This window comes from Miniopterus schreibersii (assembly GCF_964146895.1).
Source record: "Miniopterus schreibersii genome assembly, chromosome: 8".
NCBI classification, from domain to species: Eukaryota; Metazoa; Chordata; class Mammalia; order Chiroptera; family Miniopteridae; genus Miniopterus; species Miniopterus schreibersii.
In genome coordinates this window covers 35,031,580-35,058,419 of record NC_138109.1, presented here as the reverse complement: position 1 = coordinate 35,058,419, position 26,840 = coordinate 35,031,580, and the positions used below count along the sequence as shown (strand labels likewise).

Here is a 26,840-nt window from a genome sequence, read left to right as displayed (position 1 = left end):
GAGCATTTACTGGATCAAATTTCCTCATTTTCACAGCTGAGGAAAGGAAGGCTGGAGAGGGAAACAGATGCACAAATAAGCAAAAAGTCAGTGATGTTGGAGGCACTGGGTTTGGGGAAAGACTTGGACTCAGGATCCTGCTGACAGACTCATCATTCAAATTATTCATTTAAAATATGTGCTGGCATCTCAAAGAGATAGAAAGTAGAATGCGCTTGCCAGGGGCTGGGGCAAGGGGGGAATGGGAAGTTAGCGTTTAATGTCAGTTTGGAAGCTGAGAAAGTTCTGGAGAGGGATGGTGGCAATGGTTGCCCAACAATGTGAATGTACTTAATATCACAGAACTGTAAACTTAAAATGGTAAAATTATGTGTACTTTACTATATAAATATATACATATGTGTACTGACTTCTTACTGTGTGTCAGGCACCATACTTAATGTTCAGGATCAAGCCCAGTACATTCACCATAAGCATCTTTGCTGTAAACACCTTTGCCACGAGCATTTTTACCACAAACATTTTCACAGAACAATTAATTGGCCATAAGATGATTCACCATGACAGATAAAGTAACCTGTGGACAGTTTGGCTTACATTTGGCAGAGTTAATGTATTTAAGCTGATTGTCTGGTATCATTTCCCCGTTGTATTTTAACAAGCTGAGCCCTCATAATGGTCCATACAGTGAGGAGTAGACGTGGTAGTCTTAAAATAGTGCCGATGACAACTATGTGCTAAGCCAGATTGCAAAGCTACGTGGTAAGCCAGATTGCACACGAAGCTTGAGAATGATAACGCAGATTGCACATCCTTTGGTGAGCATATTATGCCCTTCCACCATTAAAGCCAGCAGTTTACCAAGCTACACAGAGTATGAAAGAGGCAGCCACTAATTCACAACAGTCTGTGAGAGCATTAATTATAGATCCTTTCGTTGGAACCTGATACCTCTCTTATTGAAGGAAGAAATTGTAGCAAAAAAGCAAAGGTGCAATGCTGAGCAAAGAAAGCAGTCAAGTCCAAAAAAAAAATTAGAATCCCATGAACAAAAGACTTGAAAGATTTTTTGCAACAGTCTTTTCTAATTTTGTTATTAATAGTTTATGTTTTATGGTGTTCTTTGTAATGTTCCTTTTTTGTTGTTATCTTTTATGACAAAATTGCCTGTTGGCCAATCAATTAGTTGTGTAGTGAAAATGCTTCTGGCCAAATACCAAGGACCACTCAGGATAAGAAGACAGCAAACAGAGATGTCGTTGCTGCCTCCATCCTGGCGCCGACTCTTACATGTACGCCCCATGGAAAAGTCCAGGGAGCTACGAGGACTTGTGGCTTGGGAACCAGGTCTCTGCTGGGAATTCAGGGAAGCGTTTGAGGACAGACAGCTCTGCCGAGGTCTGAGGGGGAAAGGGGTGAGATTTCCGGGCAGATGGAACAGCATGTGCAAAACCCTGGGGGGGAGCATGATGCATTTGAGGGACTGGGTAATGGCCAAGCCGTGGGAAGCAAGGGGGGAGGGCATGGTGAGAGATCGAGCAGGTAGGCAGAGGTCCTGGCAAAGGTTTTGCTCTTTACCCTAAAGGCAATGGGGAGCCTCTGATATGTTGTAAGTACTAGAGAGACCTAATCAAATTTGCAGATTTTCTCCCAGTCCCTTCACACTCTGGTGTAACTATTAGAGCAACAGAGGCGGGTGAGTAGGGACTGGGGCTATTGTTTGCATCCATGCTGGAAATCAAGGCCGTGGCCTGGGTCTGGTGGTGGAGCTGGAGAGCAGTGGGCGAAGCGAGAGATGTTTGGGAGGTGAAACTGACAACACTTGGTTATGGGGGGGGAGACGACAGAGGCTCAAGGTTGTAGAAATGAATGATGGTGTATGCGCTCAACCCACCGGATTCAAATATGAAAGACAAAAGCATTTTGTGTCTTTATTTTAATATTTGTTAGTATTTTAATACTTATTAGTATTGGTATTTTATATAATTAGTATAAATCAGTATAATTTTTTAAAATTAGTATAAATAAGAAAAAAGCCAGATTTTAAAAATCAGTAGTAATTCCACCTCTTGAGAGAACCCTTGTTAAGATTTTGTTGGATACATTTCCAGACTTTTCATACACAAACACACACATATATATGGAAATGCATACTTTTATCAAAAACAGGATCATATTAAGCATACTATTTTGTGATATGCTTTTTACTCATTCAGCAGGATGTTATGATTATACTTCCACTACAAAAAATACATATGTTCCCAAGATGACTTTCAGTTACTGCATATTATTTCATCTTATAGAGACATGCAATTTCTTCAACCAGTCAGTTAATGTTCAGCATTTCTAATTTTTCACTAGTCTAATAGCACTTCAGGGAATATCTTGCATCTAAGACTTTACCCACATCTTACATTATTTACGGATAATTGAATTCCAACAAGAAGATTCATGGGGTCAAAGTTTATGCATGTCTTCAAGGCTTTGACACATGCAGCCAGTCTGCCCTCCAGAAAAGGTGCACTAAATCACACTTCCACAAATAACAAAAATAACCATAATGGCCAACACTTACATAGCCCTTGCTATATGCTTTGCACTGTTTCAAGCCATTTACATATACGAACTCATTAATCCTCCTAACAGGACGATAGAGAGGTACTGTTATTATCCCCTCTGTATAGAGAAAACCAGGAGCCCAAGGAAATATCTGTTTCCCCACACTTTTGTCAACAGTGTTCATATTTTTTTCTTATTCTTGTGTGGAGAAAAATGGCATCTCATTTATATCTGGTGGGTTATATATGAATCAGTTTAATATTTCCAGCAGCCATTTGGGTTCTATATCATTCTCTGTATTATACATGGAGAGAAAATAAGGCTCAGAAACTTAGAGTGATGTGCCCAAAGCTACACATCTGAAAGAGCTTAGAGTTGAAGTATGTTCCCTCTGGTTCCAGAGTCCATATTCTTTCTGTATCACACTGCTTTTTCAGCTAGAGACTAGGGTATTTGGGAATTTAATCTCGTCCTTGTGTAAAGTCTTCTGGAAGATTTCAGGATAGGAACTCGGGGAAGAATTCACTCTGACCCGTTCCATTTAGCATCTGATGATGGGGTTCCTGGGGGCTGGGCCAAAGATTGTTTCCCAGCTTCCTTGGCTGGGTGATGCAGCAAATGCATCCAAAAATATGCTAAAGGAGAGAAAGGCCTTTATAATGAGCCTGGGCTTTCCTTTGTCTTGTGAGATTTTAACTACTGTAATCGCCTGTAATGTGAAATAGTGTGTTTTTCTATGTATCTATTTTTATTGTGTATCTGCTTTTTTGTTTTGTTTTGTTTCCTGTTAACTCACTTGGATCCTGGTGGGTATTTTTCCTGTGAATAGTTTTGCCTATTCACACGCCCTCATACACACACACACACACACACTCACACACACACAATAATAATATGAAGGCTAAATGGAGTAGAATTTATTCTTTAAAGAAAGCTAATGGTAAAGTCTGAGCTGATGACTTTCTAATCCATACTGTATTTAATTGGCTGTATTGAACCATAGTACAAATTAAGTCTTCTCTGTAATTTATTCTGTCAGATGGTAACCCTCCAAACAATTTGGTACTTCATTTAAACATTGGGAAATGGCTCATGGAAATGCTAATGAAAAAAAAAAAGATTTAATGATGATCAGATAAGAAACCCTCTGTTCACAAAATGAATCCTGTGTGACATGTCGTAAATTAACCTGATTCAACCATTCATCGAACACTTACTGAGCAACTACCTTGTGCAGTGTATGTCTTCAGATGGCTTGGTTCTTCCTTCTTTGTTTAATTTATCAAACATTATTTAGCACTTACTGTTCAAAAGGAACAGTATTAAGAGCTAGGATAAGATTGAGGAGGACCAGACATGGATCTTTCTCTTAAGGAACTAACATCCCCAGAGTGGAGAGAAAACATGTTCTCAGGATCTAGAGGCTTTTGGCAGTGCTTTAACATCTCGACTGTTTTTCCAAGACAAAAATTGTTTTCCAAAAGGAATGTGGAAGAAGGACGACCAGAATCTGTCTTTCCTCCACCCCTTCCCTCCCCACTCCAGCCCCGGGTTCTCTGCTGCTTCCAGAACTACACCTGAGCCCTCAGGAACTCCCCACAGGAGCACTGGGATGAAGCAGCCCTTACCTCCCTCACCTCTTCTTTCCAGTCTTGACTGCTCCACGGATACCACAGGCGGCCTGGCTCCTGAGAGTAAACTTCCAGATCGTGCTGACTTGTCTTTTTTCTTTGAGATCCTTCTGGCTGGCCTTTACCCAAACCTGATTTATGGCCCTCTCTGACCTCAGATACCTGCTGGAATCCAGAACAGCCTCAGCTCTGCTTCCCTACCCAGCAACCAATCCCCTTCCTCACCCCAGCGTGTCGGGGGTCATGGTTTTGTTGGTGGACTAGGGAGCCAGGATTCTCAGGAAAGGAGACCGTGATTCTACATAATCGTGTTTCCTTTTTTCAATGCTTTGTCATCCTGCGTAGGGAAAACAGGACCTGGGTTTAGTACTGGGCCTGCCAGAACTCTCTCTGAGCCTCAGTCCTTTTATGAATAAACTCAGAGTTGAAATAGATGGTGTTTAAGGCTGCGACTGTCTTTGACTGTGCTGATAAAATCTCCTAGAAAGACCTGGAGCAATTTTGAGGCTCAGTGAACCAAGTATTTGCAAGATCCTCTGAGTTGCCAAGATGAATGTGATAAATACAACTGCGGGATTAGCAGGATTGTAATGTATTTGTATTTCCAAGTATCTATATTATATCTGCATAGCTAAGGTTATAGAAAGTGGAGACATATCCCCTCACTGAATCTTAGTTTCCAAATGAATGAGCCACTTTCCCAGCAGTCCTTTTTAACATGTCATAAAATTAACTGTGGGAAAAGATAATGTTACGAATATCTTTAAGCACTCCATGCACACACACAGCTACTCTTTGCAAGGCAATAGTAGGTATCATCAGGCATTAAAAAGGTTTTGATTTTAAAACACTTAATGAGGATTCACAGATAAATTACAACATCTCCGTCTGCCGCCTTGCACCGTAGGTGATATTTTACCATTGCACAATCATCGCCAAATCTAATTCCACCAGGAAGACTTCTAATCGCGGTTTAATTTTAGAGCAATATTCCACTTGGCAATCAATAAGCTACTGTCGTCAAACTTTGATTTAATAGGAGACGTGGATAACGTTCTCCGCATTATGCGGAGAGAGAGAGAGAGACTTTGAGGAAAGGGAGAGGAGAAGGTCTTTGTCTCCTACCTCCCCTGCTGCCTACATTTCGAGCTCACAAAAGCCTATAAATCAATACCCCCTCATAGTGTGAATATAAGTCTCATCAATTTTACATCATTAACACCATGAAAAAGCTACCATTCTTTGAGCAATTTTCCTCTGCTAGCTAAATATGTGCTCTTAATAAAACAAGAATGAATGGATCCTGATTATCCTACTAGCAAACACTTCCTTCTTCACCAGCCTTATTTATGTTGAAATCCACTAGAATTATACAGTTATGCCCACTTGAGCAGCTAGGGATAGCGGGCACTGCCAGCGCCCTCCAAGCATGATGACCGGTGGGCAGTGGGCAGCCTGGACAGGGCGTGAAGCTGAAGGGGAGTGTAGAGGATAGTGAATGGTCAGACTCTGGAAGGTTTAGGTGTGGCAGCAAATTCTGCAGGGATGATTCATAAAGTCAGAAGCCTAGAAAGATGGCAACAGGCTGGGAACAAACGTTTTGAAGGGCCAGGGCCATTGGTCCAGAATTGAGGTGATGACTGGCATGGAAAGCAGATGTCCACTGTCCTCAGAGGCTGGCTGTGTGAGGGGAGGTCCTAATGGCTAACAGATCCAGGGAGATGGACCGAGACCTTAGAGAACATCTACTCCAGTGGTTCCATGTTTTCATAACTTTGTTCCCATTATGTCCATGTCTCCTTCCCTCCATGGACTCAGTAAGGAGGAAAGTTTTGTCCACCCTAAAAAATGCATTTATAAATCATTCACTTTCTTATTTGAATTACTTGAACCCATAATGAATTTCCACAGAGAACCTCCTCAAAGATGAACTAAAGAGCACAGCAGTAACCTGATACAGTTCCAAATAACTTGGCATTTCCATTTGTTTGCACAGTGAAATGTGTAGATTTATTAGGAATAATTATAAATTTCTGTTTAGCTGTTTAAAATGTTGAAAATTGCTTTGGAGCTCTTTTTATTACCTTTAACGACCCCAATAGATCCAGGGCTTTGGATCTGATATAAACATCTCATTTGATGGAGGAATGAACTGAGGTCCAGAGAGATGCAGTGAGTGCTTTATGTTCACATAGTGGCTAGAATTCAAGCTTCTTAATAGTCAGTATCATAAAAAGGCCCTTAAAGATATAAGGATTTTAAGCAGATCATATAATGCGCAGATGCCTACATAACCCTCTACAGAGTACTGTTTAATGAGGGTTTATTTAAGTCGATTTAATAGGAAAACAGTTGTAAAGATCTATGTCACCAACAGGATGGTGAACATTATTTGTCAAAGGTTAGATAATAAAGGCAGGGAGGTCCATTTCAGAAGATTTTCAAATTACTGATCAGCTCTCCCAGTTTCCCTCATTCGACAGCAGTGGGCCAGGCACAGCGCAAGGTGCTGGGATGACAGAGTTGAGGAAGACAGAGCCAGGTGGGACAGACGGACAGGGGACCAGGCAAACATATCAGAGAAGGAAGCTCTGGGAAAGCAGGCGCCCAGGGAGCTGTGTGCGAGGAGTCCCTCGGGAGTGTCACTATCGCTGGAGACAGCCGTTCCGTGGGAACGCAGAAGGAAGGAGTTACCTCGGCCGGGGGAGGGAGGTGGGCCTTGTTCGGGGAGGTTTCACAGACGCGGTGCTATTTCACATGGCCTTTGGAAGGGAAATAAGATTCAGGCAAGTGGATATAAAAATGGCCATTGCAGACAGAGGGACTAACGCATGAACAGCCTCAGAGATATGGGGGACCCCACCTCTAACCCAAATGGTGACTTTGGACAAGTTAGAGAAAGGGATTTGGACCTCAAGACACCCAATCACCATCTGTCCGAAAATTGTAACCATGCAAAGGCTGTGAATGGCGCCCCCTGTGGCCACACCCTGTACATCTCCCACCAGGGCCCGGTACCTGAGTGTGTTCGGTGTCCTGCCAGAACTGAGACAAGGCTGCATCGTGAAGGTCGCGGTCGCAGAAGCCTCCGCTACTGAGGGGAACCCACTGGCTCCGGCAGCTGGAGGGAGCCACCGCCCCAGACGCTCGCGCAGCATATGAGCAGCCCTGTTTATCTCTCCGGTCACAGCACCGGGACCTGGGAGGGGAGCCTCCGTCTCTCAAGGGCAGGCACAGCTCTTTTTCCTTCCATCTGGACCAAGCAGCTTTTCCAAAGCCCTTCGGGCCTGTTCGCACGTAGCTGAAACGCATCTCTTGTTGATTAACAGCTCGAAGGGAAGGTCCCCTGAAATACGCTCTCCCATTTGTCTCTCACAGGCCCTTCAGCATCATCATGCTGTTCACGAAATTTCCTACATCGCAAAGGACATCACAGATCACCGGGCCTTTGGCTACGTTTGTGGGAAGGAAGGGAATCACAGATTTGTGGCCATAAAAACAGCCCAGGCGGTGAGTACTGAGTACCCCATCCAAGGAGGGTGCCTCCCCTAGTAACTGTAGGGGACAGAACAGTCACCCTCCCGGCCTCTGAAAGCCCACTCTGACGTATGACTCAGCGATGCCCATACTCAGGTTCCCATCTAGAAAAGATAAACAGCCTCAAACCAGGGAAACACCCTCACGCCCGTCCGGTTTTGTTGCTGTTTTTTCTAATGGGTATTTCGCAAGGACTAATTATTTTCCTTTCTGATTAAGCCCAATGGAGGCACAGTATACAAATAAGTTTCCTTGTGTTCATAGCCTCATTTAAAAAGAAAATAAGGGAAAACAAATAGCTATTTTGCATAAGGCCTACCCTAATTTTATTGTATCTGAAATTACTAATAAATAAAAGCATTGCCTTTTATGCCTATGATTATTATGAATTTACAAATATAATTAGTTGGAGAAATGAACTTTAGCCTAGATGCAATTTGCTAAACCAATATAAGCAAGGTACAGTTAATTAAAGATGGAATGCTTTCAGTTTAATAGGAAAAGGAAGAACTATGGGTTGCAGACAGCAAACACAAAAGTGGTTCTCTGCAGCTCAGTTGCATCCCCTTATTAATGCGTTTTACCACCTCTTACTCCAGGCTGAACCTGTTATTCTGGACTTGAGAGATCTCTTTCAACTTATTTATGAATTGAAGCAAAGAGAAGAATTGGAAAAAAAGGCACAAAAGGATAAGCAGTGTGAACAAGCTGTGTACCAGGTATACCTGTGAATTTATCCCGGTACAAGGGAAGATTGGGGCTTAAAATAAACAGATGTGAAAATTGACAGTCAGGGCTTTTCCTCCTGCCGCCAAATAGCAATAAAGATGAAAGGTTCCTGTGTAAATTAGAGGCACAAAAGCAAGCCATTAGAAACGATCCCTTATCCTCTGAAATTCTAGACATGTAAGAGAAAGTGAAATCTCGAATCCAGAGGAAGATTTCAGGGGAGGGCAATGAAAGAAAACACAATTGCTTTTGCTGTTGTTACAGTAGGCTGGGGGTGGCTATGAGGGTTTTGATTTGTTTTTTTCTGTGTTTTCTGTCTTAATGGCCTACCAGCCTATCCTACGCAGAGCTGGTTTCTTTACTGTCCCATAACTTCTGAAAACAGTCTCACATCTCTCCTTCTATCCTCTGCTTTGCACCCCCCTGCCCTCACTCTGCCGTAGACCATTCTGGAAGAAGATGTGGAAGATCCTGTGTACCAGGTAATCTCTGGAACCAGTCAGGGTTTTAGGGTCAGGAATGGCTAGGCCTGTGCTGTAGACGTCGTGTCTGAGACCTAAAGCATCCCCTGCCTGCAGAGCCTGGAGAGGGACCAAGCTGGTCTCTGAGTGTGATGGCTGCCAGCCCCTCCATGAGCGAATTTCCGTAAAAATGAATAGAAGTTTGGCCAGAATCAATGACATGGGGCTCCCTGCCTCGGCCCGCTCTGCGGTCTGCAAACGTCCAATCCCAGGGCCGAATGTTTTCACCAGTCTCTTGACTATTCTGAGTTCATGAGAGAGCCTGAATGACGAGGTGGCTTGTCAGAGTTAAGAGTGGGAGACGGGGACTGACATTTTGACATTTGAACACAAACTCAAAGGACGGTTTGTAAGCTTTAGAAAGGCTGTGAGGACAAGTCTCTCAGAGCCCTGATCGGCCCGGCCGTCCCTCTGATTAGCTGGCTCATGCCACAGGGGCTGTCGTGAGGAGGGAATGGGGGACCCTAGAGACGTCCCAACCCGTAGCTTCCCCTGCACTCTCTTCAAGGTTGCAGCCCAGGTGTGTGTAGAGATAACTTCTCTTGGGCTCAAGTATGTGCTGTGTTCAAACAGATGCAGAGAAAGGGAAGACGAGGCCTCTCTCTCTCCCTCCCCTTGCCCCAGTGCTTATTCCCAAGGAGAGGAAGAAGCCCAGACATGGACTTGTTGGACATAAAAGAAAACCTGAAACTTATATTTCTAACTGGGACTCACACGGGTTATAGATGTGTGTGTGTCGTGTATGCATATGTGTGAATGAATATTTTCACACAAAAAGCTGCTATGACAAAAGTAAAATAATGCGGATTTTAAAATTTAAAGGCAGCATAATGTGAGTAGTTTGCAGTAGAAGAAGAATCATGCATGTAAGTCTAACAGAAGTCAAAGATGCCCTTAAAGACCACCCTGGCTTCACAGTGAATCCGAGGCGAGGACTTGTTTGTAATGTGACCTCAGTCCCTGGTTGACTGGCTCACAGAGAATGAAGAGCGTTGGCCTTTTTGAAACAGCCCAGTCCTTTAGAGTCAGAAACGTGCACATGGATGATTTGGTATCCAGTATTTAAAACTGAGAATGTAAATTAAGGTGATATTTATGGGACGAGGGAATTTGGGCTTCTGAGCCCTTCAAAGTTGGCTTAGGAACCTAAGCCTTAAAGAGCAAAGGGAGGAGACCGCTGTGATCCAACGTTTACAGCGTTGGGATCCAGGCATTCCCAGGAGATGTCATTCCCCCTCAGCAGTGCCAGCACAGGCAGACATTGCCGAGATAAATACCATCGAATGAGGGAGGCTATAACTCCAGAAAGATCTCTTGGGCCCCATGCAACCATCACGAAGGACTGACCATCAGACATTGGCAGATTTCCTTAGAAAAGGCAGAAATGTGCAAGGCCCACTGGTGTTTCAACAAGTCCGTTGTCTCTTTAAGATATTTTCTCTTGTGTCTGTTTCTGTGATGCTCACTGTGATTTGTATCTTCAATCCCAAATGCTTTTTTCCTGTTTCTTTTCCCTCTGACCTTTCCTCTCTGGCCGCTGCATAATAGTACATTGTGTTTGAGGCTGGACACGAGCCAATCCGTGATCCCGAAACGGAGGAAAACATTTATCAGGTATCAAATCGCTTTTTTCTCTTAGCTTAGCACCACGACCAGCAAATGCTCTGCCAGATCTGAGGACCAAGGGCTCGCTCCTCACACGCTCCCCTGGGTCGTTCCAGGCTTGTTAAATACCTCCGCATGAACTGATCGTTGGAATGGTTAATGGCCAGTTGGGTACAGTGTTTTAGCTTTTAACAGATCTTAACTGTTTTCAGTTGACGCCAAAATTGAATATTCCATGTTACTAAAGTAATTCATTGGAGGGTTGTTGTCCACACTATATCAGAGTCCTTTTGTTTCTCAAAAGAATGTGCTCACCGAGTTTCTTTAAAACGCTAACCATACCACTGAAAATGAAGTGCAGATTCAAAACTGCTACTCGAAAACAACATTGGGAAAATTAACTGAGTGAAAGAAAGTGTGGCTAAAGGTTTGAGCCCTTCTGAAGGGAAGGTAAATTAACGTTCTTAAATGTCTGCTTGTGTGAAAAACCACGAACACACTTTCAATCCATTAATTCTCACAAGTACTCTATAAAGCAGGCATTCAAATCCTACTTTTACAGGGGAAGCTGAGACTCAGAGAAGTTGAGGAGCCGTCTCAGGGCCAGACAGCTATTTAGAGCTGAGATCAAACCCAGGCATGTGTGAGAAGGCAAAGCTCACTCTTCTTCCCCCTGCTCTTCCATCAAAGAGTTGGAGTAATTGCAGCCTCGCAACACATCAAATAAATATGACGACCTCCGGTTTTCACTAATTAGAATTTGAGTCTTAATTTGAATATAGACATTAGAAAAGTAGGAAAAATGTTAATGTATTTCATAAGTGATTTTCATTTTCTTAATTTATGTAGTTGTGTGGCCTGTTATTCCGCCTTGGGTGCGCACAACTTGCGGAATAAAAATAAAACAGATTTTCCGTTTCCATCAGATGGACAGAATTCTAAACGAGCAAAGTATAATGTTAGCTATCTCAACAGCTCGGCTTCAGCCAGCCCCATGGAATATAATAGAAGCACAGTGGACCCTTGAACAGTATGCGTTTGAGCTGCATGGCTCCACTTATACTCGGATTTCTTTCAATAAATATCTGCACTGCTTTTGACCTTTGGTTGAGAATCTGAAGATGCAGAGGGCCAACCGTATGGATTGGTCTGTGTCCTTCTGCATAGGGGACTTGAGCACCCACCAGCTTCGGGGTCCCGGTGGGAAGGAGAAGAAGGGGTGTCCCGGAACCCATTCCCAGTGAGTACCCCAGACAACTAAGTTTTCGGGCAGCCACAAGTTATACACAGATTTTAAGCTGTGGAGGGAGCAGATCCCCTAATGCCCGCATCGTATTTCTGTCCACCAGATTGTCTGGATTGGATTCAAGTGGGAGGTTGTGCTTCGAGGTTTTGTTTAAAACCAGCACTGATGAAGTTATGTCTTCAAACAGATAAGTTGCATCTTTGTCTTCAGTGTCAGATTTTCAAGTACAGCTTGGCAGTGTCTGAATGAGACCAAAGGAACCATTAATCCTCTGAAGAGAGAGCACCATTTATTTATTTATTTTTAATTTTTATTTTTTTATTACAGTTTACTTTCAATGTTATTTTGTATTGGTTTCAGGTGTACAGCGTAGTGGTTAGACAAGCATATGCTTTACAAAGTGATTTCCCCGATATTTCCATTACCCACCTAGCACCATACGTAGTTACTACAATATTACTGACTGCATTCCCCAGGCTGTGCTTTACATCCCCGTGACTATTTGGTAATACCAATGTCTACTTCTCAATCCCTTCACCTTTCTCACCCGGACCCCCATCAATAGAAATGCTGTGTTCCGTATACACAATGGAGAGAGCACCTTTTAAAATAATAGTCCCTTCAATATAAGGGGTTTCTGAATTCAGTCATAGTTGTAGTTGGCAGGACTCCCATTGTACCCTGGGGGGAGGGGGGGTTAGGCAAGTGGAGAACTGGGTTCTGGTTCTGGCACCAACCACCTTTGGCTGAGTGGTAATGGCCAGGGTACTTGCCCTCTCAGAGACTCAGTTTTGTCATTGGGGAATAATTTCTCCCTAACGCACATATTGGGTGGAGAACGAAACAAGCTCACGTGGAGAAAGCAGGAAGAGGCTTAATCTGGGTCACACACGGAGCCCGCCGTATGCAGATTCGGGATCTGAGCACAAGCACTACCAACTCAGTCATTATGCCTGAGAGGGCAAGTACCCTTGCCTCCTCTGGACCTCAGTTTACTCATCTGTAAAATGAGTCAACGAAACTGAGGAGTCTCTTAGGCAATGGCCCTTTTCTGCTCTTTGCAGCCCGTTGCCTCATGATAGGCCTGTGAGTTTTCAGAAGAGCACGTTGGCTTGTGTTACAGGGCAACGGGGCTCTGGGGAACAGTGTGGGTGTGTGTGTGTGTGTGGTTTTGGTAACATTTGTTGAGTGCTGATTATGGGCCACTGTGTGAATGAGGGTTTATATGCAGTCTCTTAATATCCCTCAAAACAGCCTGATGTGTCTTGGACCATTATCCCCATATCACAGATGAGGAAAGTGAGGCTCCCAGGGTCACAGGAGGTAGAGCTAAATCCCCACTCACACCCCGGTCTCTGTGAACTTTGCAAATGCGTAGATTAATCCTGAGGCTCTCTTCAGCTCAGAAAATGCTGATGCTGAGTCTCAATCAGATTCTGTGTAGCTTCAAGTCCCTACCTAAAAATCACACTTGTACCAGTTCTGACCTCCATCTTCCTGTCTGTCCATCACTAACAGGAAGGCACCATTTAAGAGAATGGTTATTTTATCACCCTCTATTGGAAAGGCCTCTGGTCATTTTCCTCACTTGCAGTTGCCAGGCTAGGCCTCAGTTTGCTTAACAAGAAATAGACTCTTGGGCCTGAAGATAAGGCTGGGCTTTTAGGGAGCTGCTGTTAGGAGCCTCGTTATTTTTTAAGGGCCTCCCAGTATTCCATAGCTGTTCCTCCTGAGTAGGTTGCAAGGTTTCTTACACTTCAGCTTCGCCCAGGTTGGACTCAGACTTCATTCCATCTCCTGGTTTCTGGAACAAAGTAAAGGGACCGGGGGCCTAATCCTTTAACTATTTTATGACCTTGAGTGAAGTATATAACTTCCATGTCTCGATTCCCTGAGCTATCAAATAAGGATACGCTATTATCTGCTTCTAGAAGTGATGTGAAGATGTAAAGTGAGAAGGACAGCACTTGGGACCTAGTAGGTTCCATGTAAAGGCTAGTTCCCTTCACTTCCCAACATCGTCAGCACCAGCTGCCGCCCAGGGTGTCTGATGATGATTTGTTAACCGAAGGAGAACATGACTTGCTCTTGTGAGAGAGCCCAGCAGCAAGCTGCAGCCTCTCCTGACTGCCATTTATAGCCCCAGCCTAAGGGAGGCAGAGGCTGTTGAGTAAACGTAGCCTCTCTTCGAGGTTCACCAGTTTCATTCCCCAGCCCGGATTGAGAATAGTAGTTGTCTTTCTCTTTGCGTGCCTCAGAAAGAGTTAGCAGCCGGCCCTGTGAAACGACACAGAGCCTCGCAGTTCAAAGCGTTTTTACACCGCACTCAATTTTAACCCTTCTGGTAACTCGGTGAGATCAGAGTAGCCATGATGACAGTCATGATGACAATAATTTTAAATGTAAGAACGGCAAGTCCTCCAATCCAAGCCCTGGGTTCAAGGCCAGAGCCTCTGATCCGAAACTCAGTGTTCTTTAGTTTCTTAATAAGCTTCCTGCGTAAGCGAGATCACAGTTTCCTGTGCAGGCATTCTCCAGTTTTGTTCATTCAAAAATTATTTTTAATCACCCACAATGTGTCAAGTATCATTATTTTAAAATGGTATGTCTCTAGTCCTATTCACACTATTAATATGGGGCTGAACTGAAAGTGTCTTCTGTAGGTACAGTACTGAGTATATAGATTTTAGAATCATTTCACATCTATGAACTCGTGCATTTAAAAAGTAATTATGCCCGGCCGGGCGTGGCTCAGCGGTTGAGCGTCGACCTAAGATCCAGGCGAACAGGGTTTGATTCCCGGTCAGGGCACATGCCCGGGTTGCGGGCTCCATCCCCAGTGGGGGGCGTGCAGGAGGCAGGCGATCAATGACTCTGTCATCAGTGATGTTTCTGCCTCTCTCTCCTCCTCTTCTTTCCTCTCTCTGAAATCAATAAAGATATATTTTTTTAAAAAGGAAAAAAAGTAATTATGTATACAGCACCTAACAAGTGACCGGTTCATGAGGATGTAACAGTGACACGGCAAGGTCCCCACCCTCAAGGGGTTTATAGGCAACCCCTTGGATGCTCACGACAACCAGGCAAAGAAACAGTGCAGAGCACAAGTGGCCTCTGAGGTCGCGCAGCCAGCCTGTGGCAGAGCCAGGGTCAGGAACTAGACCTCCGCTTCCTTTTGGGCCTGAACTGTTACCACGTCATGTTACTGAACTGATCCTCCGAACACGGAGCAGCCGGGGGGCAGGAGAGCCAGGAACCACGTTCTTCTGGTCCTCACCCCGTTAGCACCTCTGCCGGTGCCCTGCCCTCAGCGCCCATGTGCTAAATGTCTGATGCTCAGACGTTTCTTGTTTGACCAGTATTTACAGACGGCAGAGCAAGGATGAGAAACTAGCCCCTGCCCGCAGCAGGCCTACTGAGCAGCGGGCAGGCGGAGGGGCCAGGCAGCTGTCATGGGGTTTCACGGGTCCTGCGTGAAACCGCTTACACGCCACGGGAGCAGCCTGGCTCCCTTCATCTCCCCAGCAAGACAGGGAGCTCTGGGCAGTCGGGCCATGTCCATCTTGTGTTCCATCATTGTCCCAGGTGGAACACGGTGCCTGACACACGATAGGTACTTGGCAACTTTTATTTTTAATGAAAGGATACACCGGAGGTCACAAGAGTACAGAGAAAGGTTCCACCTCGGCCCGGAGAGTCAGGCAAGGCTCCCAAGAAGATATCCCGGCTGAGATGCATTTTAAAGGACAAACAGGCAGATTGATATCTCACCCATGGGAGAGCCGAGCAGAAAAGCTTTTTCAATTATGCACAGTTTGGGTTCCTCCATCCCACCGCTCTTCCCCCATTTGCAGGGATAATTGAGAGTCAGCAGCATTCAGCTTGCTAAGTGCCCACAGTGAGCGGTGAATTACGGGAACAGAAATGCTGTTCGTTGTGCTCAGGAAAGGGTGAGCTGGTGAAAATAAAGTGCGGGCTGGTAATTCCGTGGCCCTCGTTTACAAGGACTCTGCGGGCATTCTTAGAGGATTCCTTTTAGATGGAGCCCAGTTATCAGAAGCAGAGAAACTGCGTTCTTCCTTGGCTACCTGCAAAGGAAGGTTTGCAAGAGTGGCTCCAATGTGCGTCTTCGCACAGCCGTGCTCATGTGTACTCTTGTTGTCTGCAAGAATGTGCATGAGCTTCCAGGCATGTAGAACGTGAGGGCACAGAAACAGAAAGCCTTGGAACGGCTGTAGGAATGGGGCGAGATACGCTGTCCACATAGTATGGTAGTCAGAAGGCAATCTGCCCAGGCCGCTCCTCCTGGCTCCCCTGCTCACGGACTGCAGGACCCCCTCCAGGCCTTACTTTCCTCCTCTGGAACACAGGGACCTTTGTCACCCCTACCTGAGCAACTTGTCCTGAGGGTTACGTGAGAATGCACAAAAAAGGATGTTTAGAATAGTGCCTGGCCCACAGAAAGGCCTCATCGATGTTAGCTCATACTGTTAGTAATAAATGTCTTGTTCGGTAGCCAGAAAGAGCTGCGTTTGAATCTGATCACTTCCTAGCTCTGAAGCTTTGGGCAAACTCTCCAAACATCTCTGAGTCTCACTTTCCACTATTTAAAGTAGAGGATGTGGTACCAACCTCTTAGGATTACTGTAAGGATTTTAAGTTAAATGAGAGTGAAAAATGACAAAGGGACTCCCGGGATAAGCTCAAATTCTTACTTCTCTAAGAATGGATTGGTTACCTGGCCCGAGCCTAAAAGATAGATTTTTTTCTTCACTATTTCCCACATTCCTCTATGGAACATTTACCCAGCACACATGTACTGAATTGAATGCCTACTGTGTGTTAGGCACTGTGCCTGCTCCGAAGGCGCTCCCGGTCTGATGAAAGACATGTTATCAGACAATCTAAAACCACTGCTGGCTGATCCCTCCAATGGAGCTGTGAGTTGAGCTCTGCGAGGTGCTGGGGAGTGACAACTAATGATTACTCTCTATCTGGGACATTTCAGTACAAAGCCTGTGATTGACAAATGAGAACAGCATTCAACATACCCACTGCTGTTAGTATTATGCGTTCATAAATATACCTATATAATGCAGTTATGATAAAAGAAGCTATCATTCTAACATTTACAGTATTACAGTGCCTAGTAGTTTATTATTTCTTATTTTCTCCTTTGATCCTCACAATAGTCTGAGAGAGCAGAGCCAGTAGCACCCATCTTGTGAGTGTAGCTCAGAGGAGCCAAGTAACTGGCTTTGGGTGTTACAGTCATTACATGGCCCAGTCAGACCAGATGAATATGTAAGAGAAAAGAGGAAGAGATGACGCAGATATGTGTTTTTCAAAAACCGAGATTTTTCTGGACTCTAGTCTCATGCTTTTCATACCATTCATTTCTGGGTCCTTTCCTTGAACAAAACCTTTGGTAATTATCCAATGGCTTGTACATGATCCCAACAGAAGCGGTACAGAGGACCTTGGCACTTGTTATATTTTAAGTAGCCTGGATCTCAGTCTTAGCACTGAGCAGTGTAAGCTCAACTGCAAGCTGTTTTTAATCACTTTGGGCAACTCAGAGAACCTCCTTGGGCCTCAGTTTCTTCTTCAGTGAAATGAGGATTATTAGTTTCGCCGCATGATTGCTGAGGCTTCTGCAGCTTTCATTCTGTGATTCTGCAAGGAGGCCAGAGGCATAGACACCCTGCAGACATTTATTAAATGACTCACATGCACCTGCCTCCCCATCTGGTTTCCCTAAGAGAAGAAGCCTGGCCCGCTGCTTTCATGGCCCCTTGCAGTGGGCCCTGGCACCGCAGGGTCTGTCCTCACGCACTGGCCATCTTGGAGTTGGGTTCTGGTTGCTCTGTTCCTTCACAGGGGAATACCAGAGTGTTTTGACTGTGCTGAATTTGATTTTCCCATAGGTTCCCACCAGCCAAAAGAAGGAAGGTGTTTATGATGTGCCAAAAAGTCAACCTGTAAGTGTAAGTACATCTCCTTTCTACCGCCCGGTTCCTGTGACCAGGATTCGTGTGTCTACAATCTGAGGAAAGGAGCTTCTGGATGAGGGTCACAGCCCCTATGGCTTTGCTGGGGACAGCATGCTGGGACCTCCTCGGTGGGTCAGAGGAAGGAGGCATACGGGACAGAATGTGGGTCTGAGGAAGGGGTGCCAATGTGGATGAAGATCTGGCTCCATAAGTGGGAACGAGTTGAATCGTGCAAACCACCATGTCCAAGGGGCTCGAGGGTTCAGGTGTCCCATGGCAAAAGTCTTCAGCCAAAGACTGTATTGCACCTGGTCAAGTAGGGTACAGTGTCTTTGTTCTGAGAATACTTTTGCTCATCCAACTTGGGAGTGGTTGAGAGGTTTCAGAGGGGCGATAGAAGAAGGGCTAGTCAGGACCTTTAGAGTGTGTAAGGGTCCAACCAGTGGGCAGAAAACCGTGTACAAGGTCATGTGTAGTGGGCTTACAGAGGACCCAGGAAATCCACTGAATCTAGTTCCCACGTGCTGGTGGGACTCCTGGAAATGCAAGAGGGAAAGGAAATTTCAAGCTCTGTGGTATGGCCCCAAGGCACTCTAGGTCCAAACCTACACTTAGGACCTCCACTTGGCACTCCGAAGGCAACCTCTCTATATAATTTAAGGAGTACTGGGGAGCCAGTGAAGGCTCTTGAGCAGAGGGACATGAGATTTTGCCACAGCCTATGTAAAACAAACAAACAAAAAACTAAGGTCTTTAATCAGTATTGATCTCAATCAACTCAACAATGGGTGGAAAGGGTGTGGGCTTGAAGTCATGCAGACCCTCAAGAATCCCAGCTTTGTCCCTAAGGAGCTGTTATGAGGCTAAATGACTCTCTCTGGAACATTGTAATGGGTCTGGACCCCACACTCTGGGAGACATAAAGACACACCTGTGTATTCGAAGATCAGATTGATAAGGGGGTTTGAAAACCCCATCCCATGAGGAGTAGCTAAAGGACTTGGAAATGTTTGGCCTTGAGAAAAGAAACCATGGGAAAGAAAATACAGAGATGGGAGTCCAGAGCACCCCATAACCCTAGGGCGCTCACCTGCACTGGCCCCTCTCATGTTCTGGTTTCACAAATAGCACGTTAGGATGCTCGTTTTCTCATTTTCATTTGGGCCTATAATGTCCCCTTTTCCTAACAGATTTGTTCCCCTTCACCCTTTCCTGGGAACTCTGAGCCAAGATCAGGATTAATCCCACTCACTCCTGGAAACACACATCGCAGCTCTTCCTGGTCAGGGCAGCTGGAAGCTGTGCACAGGGGCCGATCTCTCCTGTATCTTAAATACATGGGCATATTTTTTATCGGGATCTCTGAAATCCAGTGGCAATAATGCTTGCTGACAGGAAATGTTAAATGACTAGAGAGACAGGGAGGTTTCAGGCAAGAGCGTATACTTTAGGCAAAGTTTTGAAAGATGGCAGGATTGGAACAGGCAAGAGAAATGGAGCACATTCTCGGCAGATCACGGAGGCCCTCCGGCCCGAGTCCATGCGGCCTGTGCTTAGCAGCGCTCGGCGCTGATTCCTTTATCATCACTTTCCATCTCGAAGGAGCCGGGACATACAGGTGGCCTTCCTTTCTGCCTGCTCATAATGCTGGCTGCATTCTTTAGACAAATATCCTGCCTCTTTGGGACGGTCAAAAATGCACGTTCCTGAGTAGGGAGGAAGGTGTGTGCTTAGCACCCCCTTGCCGCATTCATTATTTAGGGCTTTTTGCACCGTTCGCCTTTGAACGGGACTCTGGTTCCACGGTGGGATCTCAAGTGGAGCACACAGTCACAGGGGCTGAAGTGCCTGTTTCAAACCCTTTTATGCCCAGCATGGAACCTGGCTGAAACTTGCCGTGAAGATCAGCTGTTTTAATGAAACAGACCTAAGCCTTAGTAAGGTTCATGTCATTTTTTTGCATGAGAAGTACTCGGTGGTTTTCTTCTGTCCTCCCCTGTGAACACCTCTCAATATTCTTCCAGCTGAAAAAATGCCTTTTATCCTTCACTGTATAATTGCCCGGTTTAAAAGTCTTGTAAGTGGTTGTATTAAGCATAAAATAGCTTCTAATTATCAGTAATGACGTTTTAGGGCCTTCAAAAGAGATATTCTTAAAAATTTGGCATAGTGGTAAACACAGGTTGTCAAACTGGTAAGTTGGACTCGACGTTAATTTCCTTTTGGTGAAACATAGATTTGGAAATTGAAAGGAATGATCAGAGCCCCCCCCCCCCCCGAGATTCTTTCCTCACTTGGGGTGTGGTCTTTGTCAATCACTTTGACTTTCCGAGTCTCGTTTTCCTGAATGAAAATGGTGACCGTCTTCTACCAACACCTCAGGGCTTCAGTGAGACTCACGGGGCAGTGTGGAAGCATCTTCTGTCATAGTGGGGCTGCTTTTATAGACCCTGGGGAGGTAAAGAGGGAGGAACATTATGGATTAGGTGCCCCCATTTATTTTATGGGATGTCCTGTGATGAAAAGAAAGGCTCAAGTTTCATGATAAGAGAGGACAAATCTGGGCTCAATATAACAAAAAATTTCAGGCTATCTGAGCTGATTTTCAGAGGAAAGTGCAGCCTCTCGGAGTAGTGAGATCTCTGTCCCTAAGAGTATTCAAGCTGCAGATAAATGGCTCTATGAAGGATTCCTGTATAGTGAAGGTGACTGCAGTCATGGACCTCAGAATGATTTATCTACTCTCTCATTCCATGTGCCCCTATGTTCATTATGTATAGTATTTATTTACCTCACCATCGTCTTACTCCCAGTATCTCAGCTGCCAAGCCACATACCCTAGATGCCCCATGTCTACCTTCATCATTGTGATTTAGAGTCACCCACTCTGAAATTCACAGCAGTAAGTGTGGCATTGCCCTGGAAGTTAGTGCTCTAGATGGAAAGAAGTTTACCAGGTGTGATAACCAAGTCATACCACTGAGCAAGCATTGGGCATAGTGTAGGTGCCTAGAAAATCTGTTTTGCCTAAGTTACCTCTGGAAAGCTTGGAATCCAGGCTCTACATCTTGCTGCTGTGTCCTGAAAAGAAACCACACTGGGAGAGACTGATAGAAATCCCCACTGGAATTTGAAGCCCAAGCCTCCATTCAGTTCCTTTCTTTGTTTTATAGCGTTAGGCAATAACCATATGCAGTAAGAGTCCAAGGCTGACTTCGCTGTGGGGAAAGCAGGTAGACTTAATTGAGCATCTGCTATGTGCCATGGGCTAACAAGGTTCTGATGTTGGCTTATCTTTCAGTCATCTTAATTCTGGGAGGTAGGTGTGATTTAGATGAGGAAACAGAGGCTTCTAGAGGTCACATAACTCACCCATGATCACAAAGCTGGTAAGTGGCAGAGCCAGAATTTGAACCCTAGGTTGTTCTGACTCAGGCACCCACACAATTTCCACTAAAACATACTACTTTTAAGATGAAAGAAAATGCAGAGCCCTTCCTCTCCTTACTATCACCCTAATCAGAACTCAGGCCTCAGGTCCCCTCACCCATTCCTCATTGTTTCTAGTCTTTAGAACAGCACTTAGTCCCCAGGAGGCCCAGCACTTGGTTGCTGGCTGTGCGCACCTCTCGCCTTTAGATTGAGTTCCATGAACCAGGCCCCTGTCTGATTCATTCCTCAACCCTCTCTCTGCGAGGCACACTGCTTTCTTCGTCCTGATATTGAAAAGGCATTTGTGACTCACAAAGAACAAATCTTGATGAAGCTGCCCATCCCCAAAGATCAGAAAGCTTCTCATATTGCCATTTCTGTCTCCTACCCTCCAAATGCTGTGCGTTTCTTTAGGAAACCCCATTTCCCCAACAATCAGTATTCAGTTGATTTTCCTTGCAATAGATTTAATTCCATTTCCTGCTGAAAATGTAGGAAACATCAATCCATTAATGTAGAGAATTTCTCTGGACAACTGTTTCCCTCCCTGCCATCTTTATTTTTCATGGCCAATAAATTTTCATTCACAATTCAGCAGTTGGTTTTTCCTTTAGTTTGAAATCTGGATCAAGATGTTGCATAATTGGATTAAATCTAGTCTGAACATTTGTCAGTTTCACTTTCTCATTAAGCACCACATTGTGGAGAAATTATAATTATCGCAATGCAGTTAACATAGATGTCACACAAGAGGAGGTCGGCCCAAAGTGAGGGAAAGGAATTTGAATCTACACATTGCCACAAAAGAAACAGGATTTTGATGTTTTGATCTTTCTTAAGTGGGCTTTCTTTTTGTTGTACTTATAAAGTGTCCTGAGGTAGAATGCTGAATTCCCAGACACGTTAGAGCTGGTAGGAGCATCGCAAGATGCTGTGTGCTTTAGCCTCCCAGCAGTGCAAGAGCCCCTCGAGGATGACTGAGAAGCGCAGGTGAACACTCCTGACTTGGGCATTGGCTCATATACCTGCAGTGACAGACCTTCATTATTTTTATAATCTCAGAGCTCCCATGGCTACAAAGTCCTTTTTTTATTGAATTTCCTTACAATTTCTATTCATTTGTTGATTCATTCATCCATCCATTAGGCAAATATTTGCTGAGAGCCACCTACCTGCCAGACAGTGTTCTGCTCGCTATCTGGGAGGCACTGACACAGCAGGGAGAGCATGCAGTTTGGAGTTAGTTGGAGCTTTAGGCGTCTAACTGTGGGACTCTGGGCAAGGTGCTTGATCTTTCCAATTCTTCTTCGTGACTAGTTCCCAACACAGGGAGAGCTGCTTCCCTGAGTCTTGTGAGGATTAAATAGCAGATAGGACTTCTGTTGTGTTGGTCACAGAATAAGTACTCAGAACTTGGGTAACGTATTACAGGTAAAAACCTTTAGAACAGCACCGAGCACATAGTAACTACTCCATAAATGTTAGTCACGGTTATTTTTATGAGCTATTATATGGACAAAGGACTGTACCTAGTGCTTCAAGAAATATGAGCATGAGTAAGACCTGGCCCAGCCACTAGGGTGCTTTTTGTCCACTGGAAGGAGGAAGATTGGCCTACAGAGTAAAGGCGCTAGAGTGCCTTAAGTTCTCCATGCCTAAGCAATTATGTCAACAAGATCAAGTTTAACTCAAGAGCTGGGGCTGGGCTGAACTTGCAAGGGAGTGCCATGCTATGGGGCAGGGCTAACATGCAATTATAACTACAGATGTTGCCTGCCCAAACAAGTGTGACAGGCACTTAATTCGCTACTTCAAGACTGTCCCAAACAACCACAAAATGTAGGTCTCTTCTCTACCGTGAAGGATATTGAAGACCAGAGAAGTTAAAAAAATCATTTCACACAGTTAGAAGAGGCATCACTAAGAATTCCATCCAGCTGTTTCTGGCCCTAAAACTAGGGTGACCTAGTTTAGCATCCAGACTGGGTCTCTTTTGAAAGTGAAAGGGGGTTCCCTGTTAACAACTAGAGCAGGTCACTAGGCAGGAACAGGAGCTGCCTTAGACAAACCAGGGTGTAGAGCCCCCCTACCCAAAGCTAGCGAATGCTCTCCCTGTTGGGCCAAGCTGTCTCTAGACCAGAGCACAGTGAGATTTCCGACAGAAGGCAGGAAGCGCCTGTCCACCTTGTCCCTAAAATGCGCTGCCAGTAGGGCTACCTGAGCTGAAGCAACGGCAATACCATCCCCAGCACGCAGGCGCGCCCGTGCGTGCTTGCTCCTGCAGCGGGCACCGGTCCGGCGGCTTGGAGATCTGTCGCGTGGCAAGAAAATGTGAGTCAGAGGTATCTGTTAACTGCTGCTGCTGCGAGTCTATCATTACGCCTCTAGTACAGATCATTAACATTCACAGAACCTTAACTACAGCATCTCTAATGAGCAGAGCTCTAATATGCGCTTTCCCCATAAATATCCATCGATGCCGACACCCATTCTCTCTTGGTACAGTAACTGCGCTTTTCTGGATAAATCATCATGTTGAGGCTCTTTCTTTCTCCCTAACTGCTGTTATTAGTGGTTGCAGAAGAATAGTGAACAAACTCTAGTTGTAAAAAGAGAGAGAGAGAGAAATGATCACGGAGAGTAAGAAAATATATATTGGTGACAGTCGCAGCCCAAAGCGCACAAAGCCTTTTTTTTGCGATGCCTTAGAAAGGAGGCCAGACATGAAGGTCTGTTGAGCAGTTACGGGGAGCAGGGATGCAGCTGGGCGAGCTGGTCCAGTTCAGTGATTCCCCAGCACTGAGTCACTTGTGACACTTTTAAAAGCACAACTTCCTGGGGCCCACTCCTATCATTCTGCCTGTTAGGCTTTCGGATCTCTCTCTATAAAAGGAGATTTATAAAGCCCCCCCGACAGATTTTGATGCTTGGCTGAGTTTATCTAGTTTCATTAGCATGACAAGTATTCTTTTTTCCATTTTGAGGGTGAAAAGTTGAGGTCGAGATGCTAAGCCGAGAGGAAAGTCAAGTCTGGTCGTCTGGGACGAGCCGCTTGCTTCTCTCCTTGTGCGTAAAGCGTGGCCCACGTTCCCTGTCCCCCTTCTCCGCCCCCGTCTCCGGCCTGCGTAGAGTTCTGTCATCGTGTTTCTCTCCGGCATGCCAGCAGCCGTCCTGTAGTATTCCTCTTTCCTGCTGTTGCTGTCAGCTCCGTACTCTGTGCCCCCCCCCCTTTCCTATAGTTTTAATCTCATAGCCTTGTCTCTTTGGCTATTTCTGTGTTGCTGTTTTTGTCGCCTCAGTAGTTCTAGCCCTCTTACCCCCGTCATCACTGGAGGGACAACACTTGCAGTGCGAGCTGGCCGCGGCCCCGCAGAGGGGACTGGGGTGGACTGCGGCAGGGCAGGCTCCAGAATCCCCCCTCCCACCCCAGCCTTAAAACGCAGGCCGTCTGACACCCTCCTTTCCCTCACCACAGCATGATGTGATCGGAGCTTTACTCCAAAGCTAGCCCGCTGTGGGGAGAGCCCCAGCGCTTCCATTTAGTCCCTGTGTGACCTTGGGCAAGTTAGTCAACCTTTCTGTGCCTGAGTTTCCTCCTCTGATAACAGGGATTACAGTAATAGCACCTAGAGTTGTTGTGATAATTAAATGAGGTAATACATGAAAGCACTTCAGAACAGTGTCTGGTACGTACAGAGGCGGCTCCATCTGAGCCCCAGCTGTTATTACTACCCTGCATGGCCCTTGCCTGGCCAAGAAGGGCGGAGGTTTTAAAATTACTGTTTAAGCCAGTCCTTCCTCTTCAGACCAGAATGTTTGGGATACATTCTAGAGCGAGAACCACCATTTCTTAATGAGTGATAGCATGTCAGGGTGTGGGAGAGGGAAGAATCAAGAGTATTGGGGACACTTGGGGGTTTTATGGATCTACCAAAACCAGAAACGATGATGTCTACCATTTGTGACCCAACCTAGGAGATACTGACTACTTTAAATCAAAGGGTCTTTCATGGAACAGCCAGAGCCAGCACGTGGGTAAAGAGACCTCTGCTTGTGGAATCTGTAAGATCTCATTGAATACACCATCCTTTTGCCTTAGCTACATGGTCTTCAAAGATAGGGTGCCCATCACCAGAGAACAAGCAGGAAAAGACGCCAGAGATCAGAGCCCTGGTGTCAGAGTGACAAAATCGGAGTTCCCTTGTCCCTGGAGTAGCTTGCACAAAGTGTCTCTTTTGTTTTAATTTTACATTTTCTGCAATAATGGACAGTACTTCATGGAACCGGGACCTGGTCACTTGTGCTTGCTCTGTTCAAGCATTCATCCTTTCATCCATTCCACAAGTACGGCCTAGGGTCCGCTGTGTGGCAAGCCCTGTGCTGGCCACGGGTGCCATACAAGGCAGACCAGGTCCCACCCGTTGCCCAGCTCACATTCCATCAGGGAGGGCTGACAACAAACAAGCAAAGAGACAGGGCGTGAGTGCCAGCCAGAAAACCAAATGAGGTAACGTGACAAGCTGGGGGCTGCTACTGTAGTATTTAGATAACTAGTCGGAGGAGGCCCTCTGGGCAGGTGGCACCTGATCTGAGATCTGAATTATGAGAAGACACCAGTAGATGAAGAGTGGGATAGGAACATGGAATGACAAGGGCAAAGGCCGTGGGACAGGAATGTTCCAGTGGCCCATGAGGAACAGAGGGAAGACCAGAGCATGGCCAGAAAGGGGAGACTGATGAAGATGAGTTCAGACACAGAGGCCGCAACCGAGCATGGCAGGTCTTACAGGCAGTGGGAAGGAGTTTGGATTCTATCCAAGGTTAATGAAAGACAGTGCAGGGTTTTAAGCAGGGGAGTGAACCTGATATGCTCTTTATTTAAATGTTACTCTGACTACTCTGTGGAAGATGAACTTAAGGGCACGAGAATGGAGGCAGCAGTCTAGGCAAGAGGGAATGCTCCAGAGGAGATGGAGAGAGGAAGACAGAGCTGGGATGTGTGTAGAGATAGAATCAGCATCTAATGAATGGTTGGGTGTCCGGGTGTGGGGGACAGAGGGGTTAAGAGTAACTTGTACATTGGGGGGCTTGAATATCTAGATGTGAGTTGGTGGCTTTTACAGATTTCAGAAGGCAGAGAAAGGGTGGGTTTCGGGAGATCAAAAGTTCTTTGGACATGCTGAATTTGAGGCTAAATGGGATGGGATATAATCGCTTCACCAATTGCTAGCAACTAAGGGAGGGAGTGAAAGATCAGATATTGGCTAGACTTCAGGTAGCAAGGATGGCACAGACTGACTGCCACCCTTGAACTACTGATGGGTCTCACTGATGGAGAGGACTTGAAGAGTTCAGATGAAAATGCCATCCAGATATTGGAAGGGCTAGAAAAATAGTATGTCCTTTTCTTACAACTTTTTTCTGGGATATCTCCCTAGTATTTCTTTGAAGTTAGAACCAGGGCCATTACTCTAATTACAGAGCCTCATTAGGTAAATGACAGAGTGGATATGACATCTTTTCTGGAGTTTATAATAGCACATGCCAAGTCTCTGCGAGTGAGCGAGTGTGTATGCGTGTGTGTGCA

At 45.4% G+C, this 26,840-nt stretch overlaps 1 protein-coding gene across 10 annotated transcripts in view; it reads left to right on the top strand.

Moving 5' to 3' along the window:
- Positions 1-26,840, top strand: part of DAB1 (DAB adaptor protein 1) — an 895,228-nt gene that overhangs the window by 831,619 nt on the left and 36,769 nt on the right. For 9 of the 10 annotated variants that reach the window (XM_081144806.1, XM_081144807.1, XM_081144805.1 and 6 more), the window contains 5 exons: positions 7,569-7,700; positions 8,327-8,446; positions 8,900-8,938; positions 10,526-10,591; positions 17,756-17,815. In XM_081144806.1, the coding sequence (XP_081000932.1) occupies positions 7,569-7,700; positions 8,327-8,446; positions 8,900-8,938; positions 10,526-10,591; positions 17,756-17,815 (417 nt within the window). The remainder of the gene's footprint in view (positions 1-7,568; positions 7,701-8,326; positions 8,447-8,899; positions 8,939-10,525; positions 10,592-17,755; positions 17,816-26,840) is intronic. The other variant, XM_081144808.1, reaches the window with a different exon arrangement.